Source organism: Leptidea sinapis, chromosome 40 (assembly GCF_905404315.1).
Source record: "Leptidea sinapis chromosome 40, ilLepSina1.1, whole genome shotgun sequence".
Taxonomy (NCBI): domain Eukaryota; kingdom Metazoa; phylum Arthropoda; class Insecta; order Lepidoptera; family Pieridae; genus Leptidea; species Leptidea sinapis.
Genome location: NC_066304.1, coordinates 4,151,883 through 4,176,185, shown reverse-complemented (window position 1 = coordinate 4,176,185; position 24,303 = coordinate 4,151,883). Strand labels below are relative to the sequence as shown.

Here is a 24,303-nt window from a genome sequence, read left to right as displayed (position 1 = left end):
TTCAACGAGAACTCTACGAGATCCTATAAGAATCTCCTAGAACTCTACGAGAACCCTCGGTTATAATTATAGCATTTGTGTTTATGTAACTACAACAAAGCAACTCAAGTTGATAACAGATGCACTACTCAGAAAAACTTCCTATACTTGCAGGTCAACAAGAACCTTCGAGAATCTGCGAGGACTCTGCGAGAACCTCCGAAACCTCTACGAGAACCTCCGAATCCTCTACGAGTATCTCCGAGAACTCTGCGAAAAACTACCAAAATATCCATATATCTCTACGAAAATATCCGAGAACCTCCCAATTCTCTAAGAACATCTTTGAGAAATCTACGAGAACACTCAATCCTCTACGAGAATTTTCGAGAACTTTACGAGAATCTTCGAGAACTTTACGAGAACCTTCGACAACCTACGGTTACAATAACAGTCGATAAGAACTAACGAGAATCTATAGGAATCCACTACAACTTACAAATACCAACCAGGCTGGTGCAGAGCGCGCACCGCCTGTCAGAATAGCCGTATCGGCGCAAATACTACAACACGAATTGAAAACACGTGCAGTAGCACGTGCGCCGGACCCTATAAATACAGCCCGAACGATCGACACTGCAGTCAGGGATTGGCAACCGTACTGCTATTCACTCGTGCTCGCTGTCAACCTTGCTCTCTGAGTCGCTTTATTTTTAAAGCTACCCTAAGAAAGCGCCGCGCCATCATCCGTGGTGCGAGGACGCCGTCACCAGCTCCGATCTCCGGCTACGTAGCTGCCCTCCAGGCTCAGTACCTACTACCCGGCTTCCCACCAGCGGGATCCCCCGGAGAACGGCACAACTGCAGGGAGGGATATGCTGCTAGCCTTGAGCAGTGAAGTACGGTCCCAGCTCCACCGACGTTGGAGCCCGACGCCATGTCTTCGAAGAAGTCAAAGAAAAAGAAGCCGTCCGTCGTGCGACCACAATCGCCGATGGACACGACGCCTATCGCTTCCGCGCCGCACATCAGCGCAGAACCGCCGCGAGCGCCCGCCGCGTCTAAAACACGCTTTGCGCCCAGCAAGACGCCACAGCAGACCCGCGACGACACGTCAGTCGAGACCATCCAGTGCGCTCCCCTGAAGCCCAAGACCGAATCCCTAGCACACAACATTATGTTGTGTAGCCAGAGCATGCTCAACTTCGCAGTTGCGCAATTTGGTCTGGGGATCGAGGTCGCGGGTGTTAAGGCGGAATACGAGCGTCTGGTCACGACCGCCTGCCACGCGGTTGAAAAGAAGCTCTCTCCAAACTATCATTCTATTAGTGTGGAGAGCATCCTCGAGGAGATGTAGATCTACAGCGCACCTCCATCGACCTGCAGCCAGCGCTCATCAACAGATGAGCACACCCCAGATGCCGCCACAGAACGCATCCCCAACTTTGAGCTTCGCCGAAATTGTATCGTCTCCCGGGCGCCAAATGAGAACGCAGACTGCCCCCACAGCCACTACCGGCCCCACGGCCGCCGCCACCAAGCAAGGGAAGAATGCCGCCGCTGGTGGTTGAAGAAATGCCCAACTGGATCCAACACTTCAAGATCCTGCGCGAAAAGTTGGGTCGGGCCCCAAATGCCCGCCCTTTCATCAAAGGGGTCCGCTTCATGCCAGCGGACGAAGAAGAGTACAGAGTGGTACAACAGTACCTCTCAAGTCAAGAGGAAACCACGAAGCTCCCCTGGTTCAGTTACTCGTTGCCGGCAGATCGCAGACTTAATTTGCGATTCGGGCCCTGCCGGTCGATACTTAACCAGCAGAAATTGAAGATGCTTTGCGCTCACGGGGATACAGTCCCGAGTACTGCCGGCAAGTGCAAGCAAGAAGAGGCCGGCCAGGATGTATATATTTTATAATCCTGAAGAGATCTCCTGGAATTACCCCCGCCATATATGAGATAACTGAACTACTCAACATGGCGGGCATTAAGATGGTGATGGAAGAACCGTGGCACTCGAAGAAAGGGCCAGCACAGTGCGACCGCTGTCAGGGCTTCCGACACTCTTCGCTGCGTACGATGTGGCGGACCGCACCCAGCCAGAGACTGCAGCCACCCACTGACGGAGCCCGCCACGTGCGTTAACTGCGATGGTCCCCACCCGGCAAGCAACACAAGCTGCCGGGTCTACAAAGAAGAGGCTCGCAACAAAAGGGCAAGCACGGTAACGCGCACCGGCTCAAGAAAACCTGTTGCCTCCCCCACGCCGCCCCCACCGAAAGATGTGGAGCAAGAACCAGAAGCCACGCACAACAACCAAGAGTTGCTGTACACTGAGAGCAGCCACCCGAAGAGGTATGACGCCGCTCCCCTACCGCCCCTCCTACAAGCTGAGGAAAATGAAACTACCCGCAGTGAGTTTTTTGAAAATACTTACAATAATGAAGATACCCACAATAACTGTGAAGAGTTGTTGCGCCCAGAAAGCAACCATCCAGAGCCACCCCCACGATCAGAAGATGTTGCGGCAGACGACTCCATACCCATGGCCTCGGCAAATCAAGCCCTGCCTCGAGAGGCCAAAGGAAAAAAGAAAATCAAGAGTACCCTCACGATGGAAAAACTGATGGATAAACTAAGTGATGGGGCATTAGAAAGTTTGGGCATCCTCATAGAAGGACTCAAACTAGAATACTTAGTCCGGAAGCCTTGAAGCCAAGAATCCTCGCCAACCAGCCGATCGCCCCGTGTATCCTTTCTACGGGGTTCGATCGCTCGGGACAAGCGGGGGCGCCCACCAAGAAGCCTAATGAAGACAAAAATGTTGATAAACGGAAGGAAAAACGTCATGGGGGACGCAAGAACCCCACCCCAACGACCTGGTCGTAGTCATGTCCAGCGCTGATTCCTGATGCAGGAGGCTATCGCCTCGATCATCATCCCCCACGCGCCCTTCAGGCGCGCGTGAGATGACATCACATGTAGCGACCACAACCATATTCCAAGAAGACTCCAAATATAATCAAATGACTCTCCCAACGTCTTGGGAGAAGAAGTGCCAGGGTATAGGGCCCCGCCCTGACACCCTCCTTCCGCCCTCACACAGGGGGTGAGAAGAAAACTCGACGACGACACTGCAGTCAGTCGTGCTCGGGCTGTCGTACGGTACGGATCTCTCTGGGGCGTCGTTACGCTGCCCGTTGAATAAACGAAAGTAATAAAATACTTACTCGTTTAGTTTTCTTTGGAAGAACCAATGAGTGATCTTCAGCAAGATAGCAATTGTGTTGTCAACAGTAATGACGTCACACCTTTTAAAAACAATGCAGAGGTTCTTTCCTCGTCCATATATAATAGCTAATAAAATACTCACATACCTAATGCCTTTATTTATTTACGGTATGTGCGGATTAACGCATCTACTGTACTCAATAACTTGTGTTTTTACTTATTAATTTATTTGCGGCATTTAGTACTTGACGTTTGAGAATTTTTGTTGCATCACTTTGCATATATTGTATTTGAAATTATAGATTGAAATTTAATTGAAAATAAGAACTTGTAATACTATCTACCTAATCTGTTTTGAAAAGAGCAACCTTAAGTGTCTAAACACAGTATGCCGAGGGAACCGACCGAAGTTCGGCATGACTACGCCTGCAATGCTATTTGAATTACTAACGACACATTATGCCGAAATAACATTGAGTTCAGCGGCAACTTATTCTGTAGACCAAATATTACACACATTACAATATAATTGATGTTCGGTTTCATTCAAATTCAAATATTTTTATTCAAAATAGGATGTGACACCACTTTTTGAAAGTCAAAAAACTACCACCCATTCCAAAATGAATGCCTCAGACCTGAGACGAATGGGCGCAACAAACTCAGCGGGCTTTTTTTTTTCATCGAATAAAAAATATGTTTACAAAGTAATATTGTACAATTAAACTTATTATTTAATAGCCTGAGGGCGGTCACTCCATTCCCAATCTGTGGTATCATTGAGAAAGTCATTTATGTTATAGTAACCTTTACCACAAACTTTTTTTAACAATTCTTTTGAATAACGTTATACTTTTGTTTTGAACAACTTCTGGGATCTTGTTGTATACATCGCCCCACAAAAGACTTACTAACTCGACTTAGCCGAGTAGTAGGCATCATAAGTTTATGTCTGTTCCTGGCGTTAACATTATGGTTATGACAGTTTCTGGCAAATTCACTTATGTGCCTATGAACATACATTACATTATCAAGAATATATTGAGAAGCAACAGTCAAGATGTTAATTTCTTTGAATTTTGCTCTCAATGATTCTTTAGGACCTAGGTTATAAATAGCGCGAATAGCCCTCTTCTGCAGCACAAATATTGTATTAATATCGGCAGCGTTGCCCCATAGCAATATACCATAGGACATAATACTATGGAAATAACTAATCTATAATAAATATCTATGTCAGTTAATTGTCTAATCTTTTTAACCGCGTATGCTGCAGAACTAAGTCTGTTCGCCAATCCTTCAATATGGGGGCCCCATTGTAATTTGGAATCTAGAGTTATGCCAAGAAATATAGCAGATTCCACCGGTTCTATCACCTCTCCGTTTAACAATACATTGCGGACGAAGATCCGGGCGCAGAGTAAATTTTTCGGGTTTCTTTTTAATTTATACCGCGAAAGTTCGGCACTTATGTGTGTCATATCAGCCGAATACGTTTGAACGTAAAATCAGCCGCGGAACTTCGGTCGCCTACTTTCGACATAGTGTGTTTAGACACGAAGGTTTCTTGCTCGTTCTTCTCTAAGCAAATCTGCCTTCCGAATGAGCTGTATGAAGAAAATGTCATCCTAGGAAATAAACTATTTTTGATTTGATTTGACACTGCAAATTTAACATATCCTGGGAACAAAATTGAGCATCATTTTCTGTTCGTTAGGGATGATATCTGCTGTCACCATTTCGGCAATTTTGAGTGTGGAGACTTATCTACTCTTTGGCGTAGATTTTCACTTGCACAGTTCCCTTGTGCTGAAATCGTAGTCTTAGGTGAATTCCTAATGCCGAATGGTCACGCACCACAGAATACGCAATAGATCTATGCATAATACTTTTACATTATTGTATGGTGTATCCCGTATTGGTCTCATAAAAAAATATTCATTTATTTATATTATCGCTTCCAAGTTGACAACAAGTACTTAATTAAAAATAAAACACAGTTTTGTATCTAATAAATTGAATAATATATTAAAATAATATGTTTCTCTACACCAATATAACAACAATAAAATCCATTAAATAATAATTATTACTTAAATATGAGATCTAAATAACATTAAGTTGCTTGACTTTGAATGCTCTCTACAGTCGTTTCCCCTTTTTTTTCTGGAATGCTGGTAGCACTAGGTTTTCGGATTGCACTAATCGGCCGTTTCTTGCCATATGGCAACACTGTTTCGCTGTGGCTAATGAGGCTGGCAGATGAAATAAAGACAGATATTTGCTCTGGAGTTGGACAAGCTACAATTAGGATGTCGTCATGTGTGTAGCCATTATTGGTGAGATATTGCTCAAGCTGCATAAAAAGGCCAACAACATTATTCTGAAAAAAAAAAATATTTTAGTCCATTAGTCAAGTTTATTATGGTAAGCTTATATAATTTAAAGTGTAGCTGTTAGTTTAGCTTTTATTAATTTAGCAAAATACCTATTAGTTTAGATTTTACACGCATCGAAAGTTCCCATAAAACAGGTCAACTCAATCACTCATTTATTTCATTATTTAGTGGTTGTGCTTTTATATTTCGGCACAACACATGAATTTCTTGTTCTTAAATTAAACATGTCAAACAATATTTGCGTAATCTCCTAGTGACCCGTACCGGAGCGCGCAAAGTACTGCGTGAGTGTTGACTTATGACGTCACACGTAGCGAACACCGGCCGGTCGAAACTCGCGCCACGTTTACAATTCCATATTTCGGAAACTAATTAAAGTATCGAAATAATTTTTATATTTTCTATAGAGTAGACGAAAAGCTAAAAAAAAAGGGTGAACATTCTTCATTCTATTTACGGCTCAATGACTGAGACGAAATGATTATAGACGTCACTTAGATGTGTATCTTTTACCGGATCTACCACAGGGAGTATTCCGAAGAGCTGTCTGACCTGATCCCTGCGACCCATGCCATTTTCGCACCACAATATCAAATATTATCTACCTTACAATCTGGGTATATGGCGTTCGTTTCAGAAATAATACCATGTACTAACAAGCAATGGAAAGAACTTCCTTATGTTTCCAGGTCGATACGACAAATTCCCTTAAAAATCACGTACACTTCCATTAAAGGCCGGCAATGCAACAGCAGAGGTTGTTGGGAGAGTAATGGCGGTTGTGATCACTTCTTCTTCTTCTTCATCGTCCCCTCACTGCTGAGGGTCGTGACTTCGTAGACTGTCCTACAGCACACCTCGTCAGTTACGGTCGGTGGCTTAGAGCAAAGCTGAGACGACTGATGATCTTTTTTAAGACAGAGGCATTTGTGCGGTGAGCTGCCAAGGAATCCTAAACAGTCGGCGCCGACACCACATTGGATAATTTAACACCAGGAAAAAAAAGAAAAATAAAAAATGACTATCTCACTTTGAAGCGTCATTACACATTTATTAGAAATATATAATGAAAAATTCTTCTCTCATATTATGAAAAAATTAAAATGAAATTAAATATAATATAATCACCCGTATAGGCCTGAATAGTATAAATTCCGTTTCCTTATTGGCCAGATAGAGCTGCATAGAACGCTGCAATGTTGCCAGATGCAACTTGATACGTCTTTGAGCTTCATGTACGGCTATTGCTATCTGGGAAGGTGTTGCCCAGGGCTGAAGCTTTATTTGGTCCACAGGAGTTGAATGAACCTTTGAATAAAAAAATGATACCTGATTTAGCACACTATAAATTAAATAAAATAAAAAAAGGCCTTTATTTCTCCGAAAATTTACAAAAATGCTAATAATAAATAAAGGGCATAAAAATCTAAATTATATCTCTAATTCCGGAGTGTCTATTGGCAAAGGCCTCCTCTAATTCTCTCCAATGTACTCAATCAAGAGCCACCCTAGTCCAGTGTGTACCAAGAGTATAGCGAAGCTCGTCTTCCCAGCGTCTTGTTGGTCGTCCTCGGCTACGCTTAATTTAATTATAATATAATTAAAATAATTAAATATAATTAAAAATTTAATTTAATTTTTAACCCCAACATACTTCTCTCCATTGCCCGCTGGCACACTGCTAGTTTGTTCCTATGTTATTCAGTGAGGGCCCAAGTTTCACAGCCATAAGTTATACAGGGCATGACACAGGTGGTATACGCTTTCCTTTTAATGTTTATGTTTAGTTCCTTGCTTTTCATGATCTCCTTGAGAGACCAGTACATCTTCCATCCGACTGCTATTTTTTTTCTATTTCTTTGGTCACCTGGTTCCTTGAGGATATTATTTGTCCAAGGTAAACATATTCACTTACATATTCAAGCTATGTCTCATCAAGTTAAATCTCCACCTGAGACGAGTTGATCATAACATAACGTTTTCTCCAGGTTCATTCTTAGTCCCACCTCCTCACTGCTCTCCGCTAGCTGTTGGATCATTTTTTCAAGTTTTTTGGGGTCAATTTCTGGAAGGATTAGATCGTCTGCGAATCTAAGGTGGTTTAAGTTCCGGCCATTTATATTGATACCCAACTCGTCCCAGTTTATCTTCCGAAATATACTTTCCAACACTGCTGAGAACAGTCTTGGTGATAATGGATCACCTTGTCTGGCGCCTCTGTTGATTGGGAAAGGAAAGGAAAGGAAAAGGGATTAGCACACTATAGCAGAAAATATGTTTTGCTTCTTTTTAATACTTGAATTCTATGATACATTCAGTAAAAAGATTCATTTGTTTTACAACAAAAAAAAATTAAATTCCTCTTATAATATTTTATGCAACAGTTGTATAAGAAGTGTCAAAAAAGGTGAATGGCGTGGGCAGTGGCATGGAATGCTTTTCTAGCAAGGTAGGCACTGTGGATCTAACTAGTCGTAGTTGAGCTTTTGAATATGCAAAGATTGCTTTCCCTAGGTAAGTATGTAGTATTTGGCGTAATGAAAAACTTTATGAGTGGGTGTTCAATAGAAGTTTGGTAATAAAATAACGGAACCAAATTAAACTAAATTCACTTAACCACTAGTGCTATATTTATTTCGGTACATAACGAGGTAGGCACTGCCTAATTGCCTATATGATATGCACGCCCCTGGGCGTGGGTTGCGAATGAATGATGCCACAATGTGCGTTTTTTGACCTAGTTATACAACGTGTCGCATAAAAACTTTTTTTTGCGACTGGGTAATTTTAAATGAAAAAACTTAAACAAAAACCAAAATTTTTCGAGTTACCGATTAAATGGGCGGGAAATGCATTTTATACACAGGTACTTATTCGAATGGCAAAGGTACACCCATTCATTCGGAAAATGTGAGAATATACCTTGCTGCATCTTGGCAAATTATATTAACAAGGTTTTTCTTAAGTTGACATCAAAATGTTTAGTCTAATGATTTAAATATAGAAATATTATGTATGTAATATGTAGTATAGTATGTACTACTCATATCCTAATATTTCTATGAACCTGCCATACCTAACTCAGGTTTAGTTGTCTGTGGCACCAATAAAACTGCACCAATAAACGGCAATAGAATAAAGTCTATTTAAAGACTCACTAAAGTATGTTCTAAATGTTTATACATATTAGTAACGTGGCTATATAAATGGCAGATAAAAGTAGAAGAGTACAAAAAATAATAATCACACTGAGTTAGGTAAGTATGTTTATCTACACCCATGCTTTAAAGATTCTGAAACAGTTAGCTTATTGCCAACATTAAAACACCCAATGTTCTAATAACCATTACATCATCCAAAAGACTGTTGTAATGTTGTACTGAATTTCATAACAACACTGCTATTTTTTTTCATTCCCTTCATGCTCAAAGAGTTTCAACAAACAGCCACATTCTTTTTGCTCGATGCGTGGCATCTGTATGAATTTCAAAAAAAGAACATTTTAGTTTACGCGCGTTACACACCACCAGAACGTCGCGCGCCGTAAAAAAAATTGGTTATTCGAACCAACGCCATTTTTCTTCGATATTTTTATTGTTTTGTTTACGAAAAATGAGCGAAAATTTTCCAAAAGAACATAATATTCAAGTGAATTTTAATTATTGCACTATACAAAATGTAAATTACTGCTAAAATAAATAATCCTTTCATTAATACTTAGTTACTTAGTATATAATCAGTAATGGATGATATGTTACTACTAGGACTAGCTGTTTTAATGTTAGCAGTAAGCTAACTGTTTCAGAAATTTTTTGAGGATTCATATTTTGGGTGTAGATAAAGTCTTGTATGCAACTGTTGATAATTAGGTATTAAAACACTCATGTGATACTATTATCACACTCGGCTTCGCCTCGTGAGATAAATCCACATTCGTGTTTTAATACCCCTTATTACACAACAGTTGCATAAATAACTAATATCATTGTAGACAAGCAAAATACCATTTTACTATTATAAACACTGCAATTTCTATATTAGGATAAGTTACCTTGTCTATAAACTCCTTAATAGGCCCCACCAGTATTTCAGTTGCATCCTTTATAAACTGTTCACAGCAACTCTTCAACTGTCTGTCGACTTCTTTCCTGGAATCCAGCAGATGTTCCCTCACCATTGGCGTGCCTTCCAACAAGAACTCAAGCAAAGCATTATTGCTGTTCAACGAAAATATTTGCCGAGGTTTCTGTATTAGACCGTAGGCGGCATTCTTCATGTTACTGAAGTCCAAACTAGTCTCCTTTATGACGAAATCGACCTGGAAAGGTGCTATCTGCTCTCTGACTATCAACAAATGCTTAATTTCAAACAATTGTCCATCAATGTTAGTTTTTGTTGCAGATATTTGGTTCGCTGCGTTAGACACACTTTGGACACAGAGCGATATGGCTTCTTGCGCTAGACCTTGGAAGACACGTTTTTCTAAACATCTGTAGAGCCTGGACAATGCTGCTAAAGTTCTTCTCACTCCAGGGTACCACATGCCGTGTAGATCTGCAGGAGATGCCTGAGGCCGTCTCTGAGCTTCCACGTTAATATTGGCCACTTCTTGGGATGTCGTTGATACTTCAGACGCTAGAGAGTTTCGGGAATCACAGCGTTTCAAACTCTGCTCTTGAAGAGAGAGTGCTATTTGCTGTAACAAAAATAAATATTTATATCAACTCTTTGTCGTCCGGTTAATCATAGACTAGAGTACTGGCGTATCGACAATTTTGATTTATAAATGTGCGTTAGCTTGGCTGACTGTTTACGACTTGACATTCAAAATCGGTTACAGTAACAATAGATTCGCTTACCTTTTCTATCCTACTGTATGTCCGTTAGAGATGTTCTTCTCTCTCACGCTTAGTTTATCCTATACCCTAGTATACTGTAAGTCTATGGGTATAATGATGAGAGCAACAGGTGTCTGTCAATGCCTTAACAGCGTAAATTTCGATACTTTCTTAGTAAAATTTTACTTTGAGAGACATTTTCGTAAGAGCCAGTAGAACTAGAAGACTATTTGACTTAAATTAACTGAAGTTTTACTTATTGATTGATCGAAGAACTCGAAAAAGGAAACGGAACGAAGTAAAGTTTCTGCTTAAAATGTTTATATGTCTTCCTGCAAGACGAGCAAGGCTTTTACAACCTCGTACCTAATTGCTCTTTTCTTGAAGTTCTTTTTCTCGTTAATTGAATTGGAATGACGATGATCACCTGACATCAATACTTGTGATGAAAATACTAAAGTTCCTATATACCCAAGATGCTAGCAATGACCACTCGTCGCCAGATGAGCTAAAGGCGTCCACGTTTAAGTTTACCTTGGGTATTTAGAGCCTCCTTTGCACACACACCCTCCCACACGCTCTACCAACACACACACACTCTCCCTCTCACGCACACACCTTTACCTTTATACCTTATGATATATATAAAGTAGGTACCTATACAGTTATTTTAAGCCAAAGCTTTTCCCATATAATCTCTTTTTTAAAAGCTTTTTATTTGTTGTTTAAAGGTTGAATCCTGGCGACCACTAGTACACATATTTTTAAAGTGAAACTTTTATTACATCGCCTCAAATTTTTTCGTCAATCCATCGCATGTTGCATTACAGACGGCCGCTATGTAGGGGTCAATTCCTTAATTTCAACTCCTGTGTAAAAGGCAGGTTGGCTGAGTGGTGTGAGACGCCACATTTTAGCTCTAGTTCCCGAGGGAACGTTGGTTCGAACCCTACCGTTTAAAAAGTTTTTAAATACTGTATATTGTGGACGAGGTCCTCACCTCCATCATGAGCAGCTTGTCGGGGTAGGCTAGGTCTCCAGGAGCCGGCTTGTAGTGCAGAACGTCAGCTCGCAAATGTACGTGCGCGCGGAACACCAGCCGCTCTTGTGCGTCCTCCAACAGGGCTCGCGCCGCAGCCCCCAATCCGGCCAGGGCAACTAAACACAATATCTGCTTAAATATACCATGCCGGACCACTAACTAGCTCTTTCGTTTAATAAAACTCAGTTTTACGTAAACCAGTGGGAGGCTCCTTTGTACAGGAAGGCTTCCTGAGGAAGCCGGCTAGATTATGGATACCACAACAGCGCCTATTCCTGCCGTGAAGCAGTAATCTGTAAACATTACTGTGTTACGGTCTGAAGGGCGCCGTACGTAGCTAGTGAAATTACTGGGCAAATGAGACTTAACATCTTACGTCTCAAGGTGACGAGCGCTATTATTGTAGTGCCGCTCGGAATTTTTGGCTTTTTCAAGAATCCTGAGCCTGGAATGGACAGGGCGTATCAATCACCATCAGCTGAACGTCCTGCTCGTCTCGTGCATTATTTTCATAAAAAAAAAATTACGTAAACGAGTTCAAATGCCAGTCTTGATCTCTATTAAACACTAAGCGATTTCACCAATACTATTTCACCGTGTTGGCGAAAACTGAGTTAACACGTCATAAACAATAGAATGTATCAAATACCTGTCAAGACTATCATCGATACGTATGAACAAAAAAAAAGCTAATGTTAGAAACATTACGAACACGACAGTGACACCTATTGAACGCGAACAAATATGTTCAACGTCCAACTGCGATTAGTTTGTGTTGGTGAAATCCGAATTGAATCTGTAAACTTATTTACAGACGTAAGCTTAGTTGTAAGTGTTCTAATCGCGTCCTACTTCAACGGTGAAACCGGGGCTAAGGTAGTGGAGTTTTCACTGTCTGAGTAACCTTTTTTTTATGGAATAGGAGGACAAAAGAGCGTACGGGTCACCTGTTATTAAGTGATCACCGCCGCCCACAATCTCTTGCAACACCAGAGGAATCACAGGAGCGTTGCCGGCCTTTAAGGAAGGTGAACGCGCTTTTTTTGAAGGTACCCATGTCGTATCGTCCCGGAAACACCGCACAAGGAAGTTCATTCCACAGCCTTGTTGTACGTGGAAGAAAACTCCTTGACTGCACTTGCACTGTGGAGTACCGCACATCCAGATGGTGAGGATGATATCCTAACTTGTGGCGTGTCGTGCGAAGGTGGAATTCGGCGGCAGGAATCAGGTTAAACAGCTCTTCGGAACACTCCCCGTGATAAATGCGGTAGAAGACACACAATGAAGCGACAAACTCGGACGCGTAATACGTGATCCTAGTGCAGTTGAACGACGACGTCCGATCCGAGTATACTTAGACGAGGTTCTATTCACACGAGTTTACTGGCTTCAAATTAGCTTTTGATTAAAATGGCTTATCTATCTATCTAAATTTGATTGAACTATTACAAGGCTGATCCGTTGACCGAAATAGCTGCCAGCGCTTGGGTTTCCAGTAGCCTTATTGAGGCGCGAAGAAGGCCAAGTGTCTCGACACCAAACGGAACAAAGATGTATGACTCACTGAGACCAACATATTTGCGACGCTTGCTTTCTTCGGCAGTCGAAGCAGCAGCCCCAGCACCAACTGACGTAACTTGGACATGAGAAGGAGCCAGAGTGTCGACGCAAGTAGCGTCCCACACCAACGCCCTTCCCCGTGCCCAAGCCACCAGCGTCATTCCATCAGGACGCTTGCCATCGCGGCGGGTAATACCATTTGGCTCTAAAACAGCTGGTATATTAAGAGCGGCAAATGCCCTGCGGATGACTTCATTAATGCTGGCGTGACGACTGATACGGCCTGCCGATTTTAGGCAGGATAACCCGTGACGTCCAAGAACATCTACCTGAACGCCACATCTACATTGATGTGGTTCATTCAGTTTTATACCTAGCCGGAGTGATACGCATATTGACAATGTCATATTGTCAAGTAGCGTTCCAATCGGCGCAGAAGGCAAGGCTTGTAACCAAAAGCCCGACTCATTTTGTGTCACGGCCAAAAGACGAGCACGCTCTGTTATGCTATCCAACGCGGTAATGCTGCCAGTATTCTTGGTACGCTTCCACGTAATGATAGTTTTAATTTTATGTGGTCGTAGTATTGTAAATATAGTTATAAGATTTGTTTTGTTTGAATACTATTACAAGTGTGTTTAATTATAATATTTTCGGTGGTGTTGTTTCGATAAGATTCTTAAATGAAAAGAAATTGTCGCGTTAAACAGGTCGCCTCACATGTGACTTATAGACCACAAGAAGTAAGATGTGATAAAGTATTGATCGAAAGTTTGACATGAAACACCGCATGAGTATTGTTTACTAATTAGGAAATGATGCCTTAGACCAGACAAGAACGGGTGCAACAAACCCAGCGCTCTTCTATTTTAAATAAAATTTCGATACAATCAAATTTATAATTTAAATAACCTTAGGGCGGTCGCTCCATTCCCAATCTGCGCTATTATTAACAAAGTTATAGTAACGTTTACTACATAAGCGCCTACATAAATCATTAAATCTATCTACTAACTTGCAGCTATACCAATCAAAACATAACGATTAAAAATAAAGCGATCATCTTTCACTGTGAGATTCATAATTTATTAGTACCTGTATTCGCCTCATTTTGAACACCATTGCAGTAGGTATTAAGCCAACAGCTTTTTATTTAAGGTTAGTTTTCAATTTCACATTCAGATTTTGTCAATTATAGGTCTTGAATGTGCATTCCAATATATCGATCTTAATTCCCAAATCCGTGCATTATAGATAATGCTTGTCACTCATGCAAGGAAAAAATTTCAACAGATCATTAAATAGATGAATTGAAAGAGAGATCACAGAAACATTACATAGAACGGTTATTACGTGGAATAGACAACAAGGAATGGATTAAAAAAATAATCTCGCAATCGAGATCTCTACATTCCATCTATTGAGATGGATCGGTCCTTAGATAGACATTTAGAATTTAAATTTCATACCATAAAAGAATGCCTTTTAATTAAATTCTATATTTAAATTTTATTGTTTAGTTTCGTTAAGTTTGTTTCAGTTTATCACTATTGTAGACACTACTCACTAACCGCATATTTAAAAATACAGTTTTTATTTATTTTTTGATAATTAACAATAACTGTAAAAAACAATTTAATTTTCAAATAAACAATTTCCATTTTTTTTGTTTTTATTATGATATAATTGGTAATATGTGACGTGACGAGATGAGTATAACGTTCACGTGATGGTAAGGGATACTCCCTGCCTATTACATTGCAGTGCCAGTCAGGATTCTTAAAATGGGCAAACCCACCTACCCTCATATGCAAGGAAGTCCGATATCTCGTAAGCCACCACCGTTTTACTACTTAAATTGGCAATAATTGGACGTTATTTTTTTGGAACGAAGTTCCTTACGGCAGGCTTGGAGGGGATAGGGATTTTGCTGCGCGACCGAACTGAAAAAAATGTGATAGTAAAACCGTGAGAAAAAATCCGTGGAAAAAAGTGCGTGGAAAAGTGCATAGAATAAAACCGTTAAATGAGACGTGCGCAGGCGCGACAGTCGCATACACAAGCGAGTAGTGTATAATACCTTTCTCTTTCTCCCTCTTTCTTTTTTATTTCCTAAAATACTGAATTTCCTAAATAATTTCGTGTAGTTAAATAAAAACTAATCTGCAAAAATTAAGAGAAAAATCAAGAAAACCTACATAAAATGGAACACATTTTTTTTTTTACAAATTGTGTCGATTCTACATTGGCCGAAGGAACTTCCTTCCTACCTGATGTCCCACGACACCACATCTTTTTTTATTTGATGAACACGTAATGCAATATATTAAGGCTTAAAAGCTCGCATTCTCACTTTCTTCGGGCATGTATCGCGACTTGGAAGCGACTCCATACAACGCTTAATAGTGCAGGGTAAAGTCGAGGGCACAAGACCACGAGGCAGGTCGCCGATGAGGTGGACGGACCAAGTGAGGCAAGCTGTCGACGGTACTCTGCATGAATGCACGAGAAGAGAGGCAGTTCGCGACGAGTGACTGCCGCACTGGCCACTAACCTCGACGTGACGACCACGACCACTGACAAGAGTGTAACGCCGAAGAAGAAGTTTTAAAGAAACACTGTCTATGAAAATTATTTATATCATCACAAACTGAAAAAATGTAATAAAGGGGCTAAGTCTATATTTCATGTGGTATTGGGATGAAAAAAATTATACCGGGATTTAGCCTCGCTCATATGCTTTTAAATTATTTTGAAGGCCAGGTATACAATAAAAGTTATAATAATTATTAACAATGTTATCATGTATGTTTGTAAGCTTTTATCATCGCGGGACTTTTAACATAGTAACATTCATGCAATTGGATCGAAATATCGGCTTCAAATTAAAAAAAGTGTGTATCCATTATAATAATTACTAAATGCAATAATATATAAGATAACATGACCACACTTACCTTATATCAATTGATTAAATTAATATTTATCGGGTACCATATACATAATCTGTTAGAATGTAGACATTAGACGACCTGTATAGCCGAGTGGTTACCGAACCTACCTACTAAGCTAGAGGTCCCGGGTTCGAATCCCGGTAGGTGCAAGCATTTATATGATGAATATGGATGTTTGTTTCCGAGTAATGGATGCTCAAACGTATTTATGTATGTTTATATGACTTTATGTATGTTTAAGTAAGTATATTGTATTAAATATATCATTGTCTTGTAACCCATAACACAGGCTATATATGCTTGGGGCAAGATAATTTATGTAAAAAGTGTGTCAATATTATATTATTAGTTTTATAAGTATTCTGGCATATCCCCGTGTCGTGAGGTCCAACCTCTTCCCCTACATTAATATTAAAAAAAGGAATTTACGCGCGCGCATGTGAGTGTGCTAAGTAAGAAAAGAAAGTTTAGTAACATAGCAAAACAATAAACTTACTATCGTTGTTGACTTGCTCCTCGATAACTTCAACTTTGAGTATGACACAGAGTTCGGCCAGTGTCTCCAGATGATTTATATGTATAATGTGTGGTCGCAGTGTTTCGTACAGGCAGTTACAGAGAGACTGCAGGTATTCTCTGTTTAAAGAAAACAAATCCATTTAAACCATTTACAATATACAGTTATCATAAAAAAATATTCTATAATAAAATTGTACATAATTATTATTGACCTAAATAAATAACCAAACATTATTTCGGAACAACCTGTAAAAATCTAGTACCCGCGCGCTAGCGTAGGCACTGACACCTACTTCGTCTTATACGACAGCGTAAGGGTGATTAAATAAAAAAAATGTGTTCTAAATATACAGGTGTCCCAAAGTTATGGGAAATGAAGGGAAAGTACCATAAATATTGTAGATAGGGTAAAATCAATCTTAATAATAAATTGGTAATAAATCTTTGCATGCAGAATTACTAACTTTTAAAAATAACATAAAGTCTTCTTTCAGTAAAATACCCTATCTACGATATTTAAGGTACTTTCCCTTCATGTCCCATAACTTTGGGACAACCTGTATATTTAGAATTCGGTTGTTTGAAAATTTCAAATATTTACTTTAAATTTTATAATTATTTTTTTACGATTAAGGTTAGATAGTTCTACCCTTAAGTACATTTAATGTCGCTATTATAACGCCACGCTGTATACAGGATGTAAAACAACTGCATCTTAAAAGTGGGGGGATGCAATTGGGCCATGATTCTCAATATATTGGCACTGAAAATTACTCAAATAGAAAATAAATATGGTGCGAATTTTTTATAACTATCTAATTATCTTTATTAATAGACCCTAAAGTTCAAAAAAACCACAAAGCAGAAATGTATTTCGTTCTACAAGTGACATTCACCCTTATGACGTAGGTACTGTACATTATATATTATTATGGGGCACTGCGGCCGATATTAATTCTGCATCACAAAGATGGTATTAATACCATCTTAAGAGGGCTTATCGCGCGATTTATAACCTAGGTCCTAAAGAATCATTAAGAAAAAAATTTAAAGAAATAAACATTTTGACTGTTGCTTCTCAATACATTTTTGATAATGTTCTGTATGTTCATAAGCACATTGAGGAATTTTTTAGAAACTGTGACATTCATAATGTTAACACGAGGATCAAATATAAACTTGTTATGCCTACTACTCGGTTGGGTCGAGTTAGTAAGTCTTTTGTTGGGCGATGTATATGCTTCTACAATATGATCCCAAAAAATGTACAAAACAAATGTGTTACGAAATTTAAAAGAAATGTTAAAAAACGTTTGTGTGGGAAAGGTTATTATAGTATAAACGATTTTCTTAATGACACCACGGACTGGGAATAAAGCGAACACACTCAGGCTCTTTAAATATAAATGTTTATTGTACGATATCACATTGTAATCCATATTTTATATTAAAACAAAAGCCCGCTGAGTTTCTTGCGCCCAATCTTCTCAGGTTTCTTTTGAATGGGTGGTAGTTTTTGACGTTCAATAAGTGATTTTAAATCCTATTTTGAATAAAAATATTTGAATTTGAACTGTACATTGCATTACAATACTGGCTAAAAAGTCTACAATTTTTTTTGCAACTACTTACTACTACTAAACTTTCTTACTAAAATACTAAAAGCCGATTCTGTTATAGGGAGCTCCCTACGGAATACATCCGTATTCGGAGATTGTCTGGTTACACCCGATATATAATTATAAATATTGATACATTACTCCGGTTAATTTTGCACTGACTGATCGCACTCTCTTACCCCATTCGAGCTGAATTTACTCTAATTAGTTAAACAATTTGTTATTTTAAAGTGATATCCCTCACTTCTGTGATTAATAATAGATGCGGTACTCGAACTAGTTTACAGTCAGATAAGTAGATGGAGCCACAACTTGAGAGTTGAAAAGGTATAGCAAATTTAACGATCGATGTGGGAGGCTCCTTTGCGAAGAATGCCGGCTAGATTATGGGTACCACAACGATGCATATTTCTGCCGTGACGCAGGAATGTGTAAGCATTATTGTGTCTGAAGAAAGGTGAAATTTCTGGGCAAAGGAGACTTAACATCGTACTATATCTCAACGTGACGAGCGCAATTGTAGTGCCGCTCAGAATTTTTGGTTTTCTCAAGAATACTGAGCTGCATTGTAATAGGCAGGGCGTATCAATTACTATCTGAACTTCCTGCTCGTCTCATCCCTTTCTGTGTTAAAAAAAATGTGTCACTCGAAGGGTTGAGTTGGTAAGAGCGCTCGGACGGAACCCGGAATAAATTCCGTTAGAAATGTAATTTGTCTGATTTGTAAGTTGCTCACTCGAAGGGCGGCGAGGTGCGCGTGAAGAAGTGTTGGTAAAGTGCCCACTCGTCGCGCACGGCTAGCGCCAGGAGTGAGCACGCGGCCCGAAGAAGCGCGCAATGATCGCGTGCGTGTCGCCCGCCCGCCGACCGCAGCGCACGTGCTGTGGCCCCGCCCGTCACGTTCTGCCGCCGTCCCGCGTACTCCCGCTGCACGTCCGACAGCAAGCTCGCGTAGCTGCAGCAAACATACACGTGCACACAATAAGGTATCTATCCAGGGCCGTGTATTGGTTTTCTAGAAAGGTAGGCACTCTAGACTTAACAAGTCGTAGTTACGTTTAGTCCGATAGTACTAGGTTTTGAGGTCTAAATATTGAAGTTTTATATCGAATATGCAATCTGTAGACTGCCAACCGGTAGGTATTTAGGACCGTAAGGAAAAATTTTATGAGTGGGTGTTCAATAGTTTGGTAATAAATTACGGAACCAAATTAAACTAAAACATTTTTTTTTATGGAATAGGAGGACAAACGAGCGTACGGGTCACCTGGTGTTAAGTGATCACCGCCGCCCACATTCTCTTGCAACACCAGAGGAATCACAAGAGCGTTGCCGGCCTTTAAGGAAGGTGTCTGTGCCCTCCCCAGAATACGACGGGCAGCCCGAGCGAGAATGCTCGGGGAGGGATTCTCCGACTCTGGTAGAGCCGGTACCCTCCTGGGGTAAGCACCGCTGTCATATTATGGAGGAAAGCCATCTTTGGAGGACCTACCAACACTACGTCTTCCGGTAAATAATAATCTTCTTCTTCTTTCGACGAAAACTTAATTAAATTAAATGATCTTATATAACTTAGCGTGATTAATTGTTAAACAGGTTTTGTGATTTTTTCTTGGAATATCGTAAAAATCTTACTCTTCATTTACTTCCGCACGCTTTTCTATTTCACTAATAACCATCTTTAACTTGGGTGCAGCTGCTTGAAACTTGCCGAAATACACCGCATACGCTGTGTCCATACTATCTGTATCACTGGGGTCGTCTGGAGTCAAGACTTGTTCGGTGGCAATGTTCAGTATGTGGTTCACATAGCTCCGAATTAACGCCATTCCTCTGCTCTGCAGGTGACGATATTTCACTGTGTACGAGTGTGCTTCTTTAAAATTGCTCTGAAATTTGAAATAGCTTTTTGAAGATTTCGAGAATGCAGTTTTTTTTATACAACTTACATGTATAATGTTAGATATACGCACAAAAGATGAGCAAAAAAAGAATGAGGGATTTGGTTGAGTTTGCTGATGCGACCAACAAAAAAGGATATTTTATATTATCAGGGTCAACTAGCAACACAGATGAAAAATTTAATTAATACTTACATGAGCCCTCATATACTCAAGGCATTCATCGATCTTTGAAATTACATTGAAAAATGTATCACTGTTTACAGATATTGTAGGGCTGTTGAGTCTTTGTGAGAGATGGTCCACTTGCGTAAAATATTGTAGCTTTTGTTTTAAGTCATCACCTGGAAATAAAAATAGTAACATATTAGAAATAATAATTTGTGAGCAACATGGATAAACATCTCACCAAAAACCTACACAACACTCGAAGGTCGAAAGAAGCGATTCCTGCACTATCGCCCAAACTGACACTTCGACTTATCAGCCTAAACAGACATGCCATTCGAATCATGGTGAGTACCCTAAGAGCGCTCTCGCACTACGCCCGATCCGAATCCGATCCGTACCCGTGAAAATACGGTCGGGTATAATCGTAGAACTATTTCTAACGGATGATTGAAGCCGGATCTAGTGCGTAGACTACTATAGAAATAGTTCTACGACTACTTCGGACCGTGTTTTCACGCGTACTGATGAAGAAGCTTCGTTTCTCAATCGGTTTAACGGACAGTCCTAACTGTAGAGGTTGTCTGGCCGAGGATGAAACAGTGTCTCATGTAATCCTGGGGTGGCCAACCAATGGGCAAAAACATTTTTGTATACAAGGTCGCTCTGAGAAGTCTGTGAACACCCCATGAGTGTTCTGAAGTTTTGGAAGGAGCTGGACTGGTTGAAGTGAATGACCAGCACGGGACGCAAAATGGACCCAATTAAGCGGTCCAATTGCGGAAACAGGAGCCCCTTTACAATACCAATATGTATAAAAACCTCCTTACTTTGATATAAACGTATTTTTGATGTTACGACTTCTTTACGATGTTACGATTCCTCATATTCCATAATGTTCACATTACGGCCTCGCTAATCCAGATTCTCTCTTATTTGGTGTTACTTGTAATCTGAGGTATGGGGGAATCACGGAAAGGCGAAAATAATTCGCAAACCAGTGAGACAGGTGTAATTTATAACACTTAATAGGATATAGGATAATAAACAATGAGACATGCTATTGAATGGCCCGAGTACAGAGGTGCAAGACAAGTGCAGTAGATGCACTAGTCTTGCATACTGAATGACATCATCATGATCATTGCAGCCAGAAGATATCCTCCCGTGTGTGTCGTAAGAAGCAACTAAGGTAAACAAAGAATGGAGGATGGGCACCAGCATCTTTCCGAAAGAGCACCACCATCACCTGGGTTCGCCAACCCGCCTGCCAAGTGTAGCGATTAGGTGTGCAAAACCCCCCAAGTTAAAACTGATTGACAAACCAAGCCAATCTACATATTTTTTTAAACACCACTCAAAATTATATCATACCTATATTTGATAATTTATTTTGGTCCGCCAACAGCTGCTCACTCATTGTGTGTAAGGCGGTTGTTTTATTTGAAACTAAATTATATTGATCAGATAATGTATTCAGGTCTGACAGAGTTGCTGCAATCTGAAACGTACAAAAAATAAGGTTACAATATTAAAAGAGTGAAATAACTCACCATGGTATTGAGCCATAAAATATTGTTTCAACTTAAAAGCATCAAATTTAATTTTTTTAATTTAAATTTTAAAAGTGTTTTGGTATTGTGTTATATACCTCGATCATTATATTAACATATTTTTTCGAGGTAAATGTTAAATCACAATAGTGGAAGTTAAAAAGAACAGTAGGGCAGTGATGTAGGGTGGTATGTTTGTATATCACACTATTGATGGATATACCAACACATCTTCTATTATGGTCTTCTTCTAGAAGATGATAAAAGACTGGAGTGGCTGTGATCATTTAGAACTAAAAAGGCTGTTAATGCAGGTAAAGCCAGAATTCACTGAAATCCTATGGAAACAAATTTTTTTATCATAAAATATAAATATTTCTCCTAGGACACTATGCCATATAAATATTTAGATTCAATAATTAAACACATTATTGTATAACACACAAAATAGAGAATAGTATTTGTTTATATTTTAGTAAGTTTCTTTTAAATTTAGTCAAATCTATTATAACAACATCATCCGGTCTACTCATTTTTAAGTTACAACAACCAATGATGGTACAAATTCAAAACAGCTTATATGAAATCTACTTTGTTAAAGGAAGTGTCTTAAATTATAGTGGCCAACTACATTTTTATATCCATTATTACATTTTTATGAAATTCAAGATGGGAGGTTGTTTTTGTGTATTAAAATTTTTTTTCATGTTGGTAGAAATTGGCAAATGTTACAAAAGGTTATATACACTCCTCCTATTTTCAGTGGGTTGACTGCAAATGCAGGCCTCATTCTCTTCAACCTTCTTTCTTACCAAAAAGATTAAAAAAAACTCTTAATTTTTGTTTTCTTATTTTACCTGATCAGTCAAGGAATTGCACTCATCTCTCCTATCTGCTAATTGTTTATAATATTCTTCATATGGAATGTCATTAGTCTTCATATTTTGTTCAGAAAGAGTCTCGTACCAATCAAGAAAGTCATATGTTGTGTTTACATGAGGTATGTCTGTGATAGTATCATGCTTTTGTGGTTCCTAAAATATCATAGAATGGTGTGGCATCAAAAATATATAGTAAATTAATAATAATTATAATGAAATTAATAATAATTCGAAAAAGCCATTGTTAACCTCTTCAATATCATCATCGGAACTTTGAAGGGAGGCTTCTAAGTCTAGTATTGCTTCTCTCTGAGTTGCAGTGAGAGGTGCCAGAGGGTTCTCTGCTGCTTCCCATAGTAATAACTTATTTTGTATTTCCTTTATTGTCATAGTTTCCATATCTAATTAACTTTATAACCATACAATGTTCGCAAGTTGCTATTCAAACCCTTGTTATTCGGGTTATTATTAATATTTCTTTGACATGCAATATTTGAAGATAAATATGTTTTTATAGTAAACTTTTATCTATAGAATTTTCAAAATTTTCGATTTATTTACTCTAATAGTCAATAACACTGTCTAACACATCACAATAATTCTCAACTCCAAACTTCAATGTCAAACCTGACGTATGCACTTTGACGGTTAGTAGCGTTTCCAAACAGAGTTATTTTTTCTTACTTCATTCTTTGGCACTGCACAATATGCGCATTCAGCCATAAAAGAGGGGGAAAGAGCAATCTACTTTAAATCACCAGGCTAAATGGAATGCTATATCATTTTTGCAATATTTAGAAGTGATGGCAATGGTACTTACTAAATGGCATTGAACCACAGATACCACTGACATAGTACAATATCAAAATAACAGATTACTCGTATCTAGTTTTTGCAACTTCTAGAAATATATCGATGACATGAATCACAGTACTAATAGATGGCGCTGATCTGTAAATAACACCAATCAAGTGTACTAAATAGTTAATTTTGTACCTATGCAATTTATTATTAAATTAGTCTTTCGCTGTAAATTTTTTTAAGAACACATTTAATTAACTGACTGATTTAACTTTCAAGATTTTACATACATACCTCTCGCCAGCGAGTGAGTAGTGTTATGTGCAGATACATACTGTGTTCACGGTGTGCAAGACAAATACGACAGCAAATAGTTGCCGAAGGATCAATTTGTTAGGAAAGTACTGTCTAAGGTGTGTACCTACTGTCTAAGAATAGTTACTTTTATTTATATTTGAAATAATTTATTTTTGGCTGATATTGCCAGTTTTTTATAACTCTCCAACACTCTATACCTAATTAAAATTCGGAATACTTATAAGATGTCTCGATTTTGACAGTCCAGTAAATTGTTTCATACTGGCGACAAAACGAAAGTATTATGCAAGGAATGAAGTGGGTACGAACCATAGAGTAACTTATTATAGGGAGAATAGAGTCATCAGCTTTATCGCCGATCAGGCGCCATCTCGTGAAACCGGAAGAAATTACATTTTCTATATCTATAACTATACTACCTATACGTGACTGTATATACGTCTTTTATGATTTAATTTTTATTTTAATATTTTAAAGTAAATTAGGCATAAATAAAACAAAACATCTAACTACTTTAATAGTTATTTACATTAAAATTTAT

General features: G+C 39.1%; 1 protein-coding gene across 1 annotated transcript; it reads right to left on the bottom strand.

Moving 5' to 3' along the window:
- Positions 1-5,206: 5,206 nt before the first annotated feature.
- LOC126976384 (conserved oligomeric Golgi complex subunit 3) lies at positions 5,207-23,336 on the bottom strand. The gene is made up of 11 exons (XM_050824689.1): positions 22,893-23,336; positions 22,620-22,796; positions 21,584-21,710; positions 20,237-20,385; positions 19,776-20,029; positions 18,877-19,095; positions 16,499-16,638; positions 11,444-11,601; positions 9,657-10,301; positions 6,734-6,913; positions 5,207-5,589 (listed from the first exon to the last, which is right to left on the bottom strand). Exons 1-11 carry the CDS (start codon positions 23,040-23,042, stop codon positions 5,323-5,325), a joined length of 2,466 nt encoding a protein of 821 aa, XP_050680646.1. The 5' UTR covers positions 23,043-23,336; the 3' UTR covers positions 5,207-5,322.
- Between the last annotated feature and the right edge of the window lie 967 nt (positions 23,337-24,303).

Excerpts from the sequence above, each read along its gene's own strand:
- LOC126976384 (XM_050824689.1), bottom strand. The coding sequence starts at position 23,042 with ATGGAAACTATGACAATAAAGGAAATACAAAATAAGTTATTACTATGG. Across the intron at positions 21,711-22,619 it reads GCAATTCCTTGACTGATCAG|ATTGCAGCAACTCTGTCAGA; the intron begins GTAAAATAAGAA and ends TGTACGTTTCAG. Across the intron at positions 5,590-6,733 it reads TACTATTCAGGCCTATACGG|AATAATGTTGTTGGCCTTTT; the intron begins GTGATTATATTA and ends TTTTTTTTTCAG.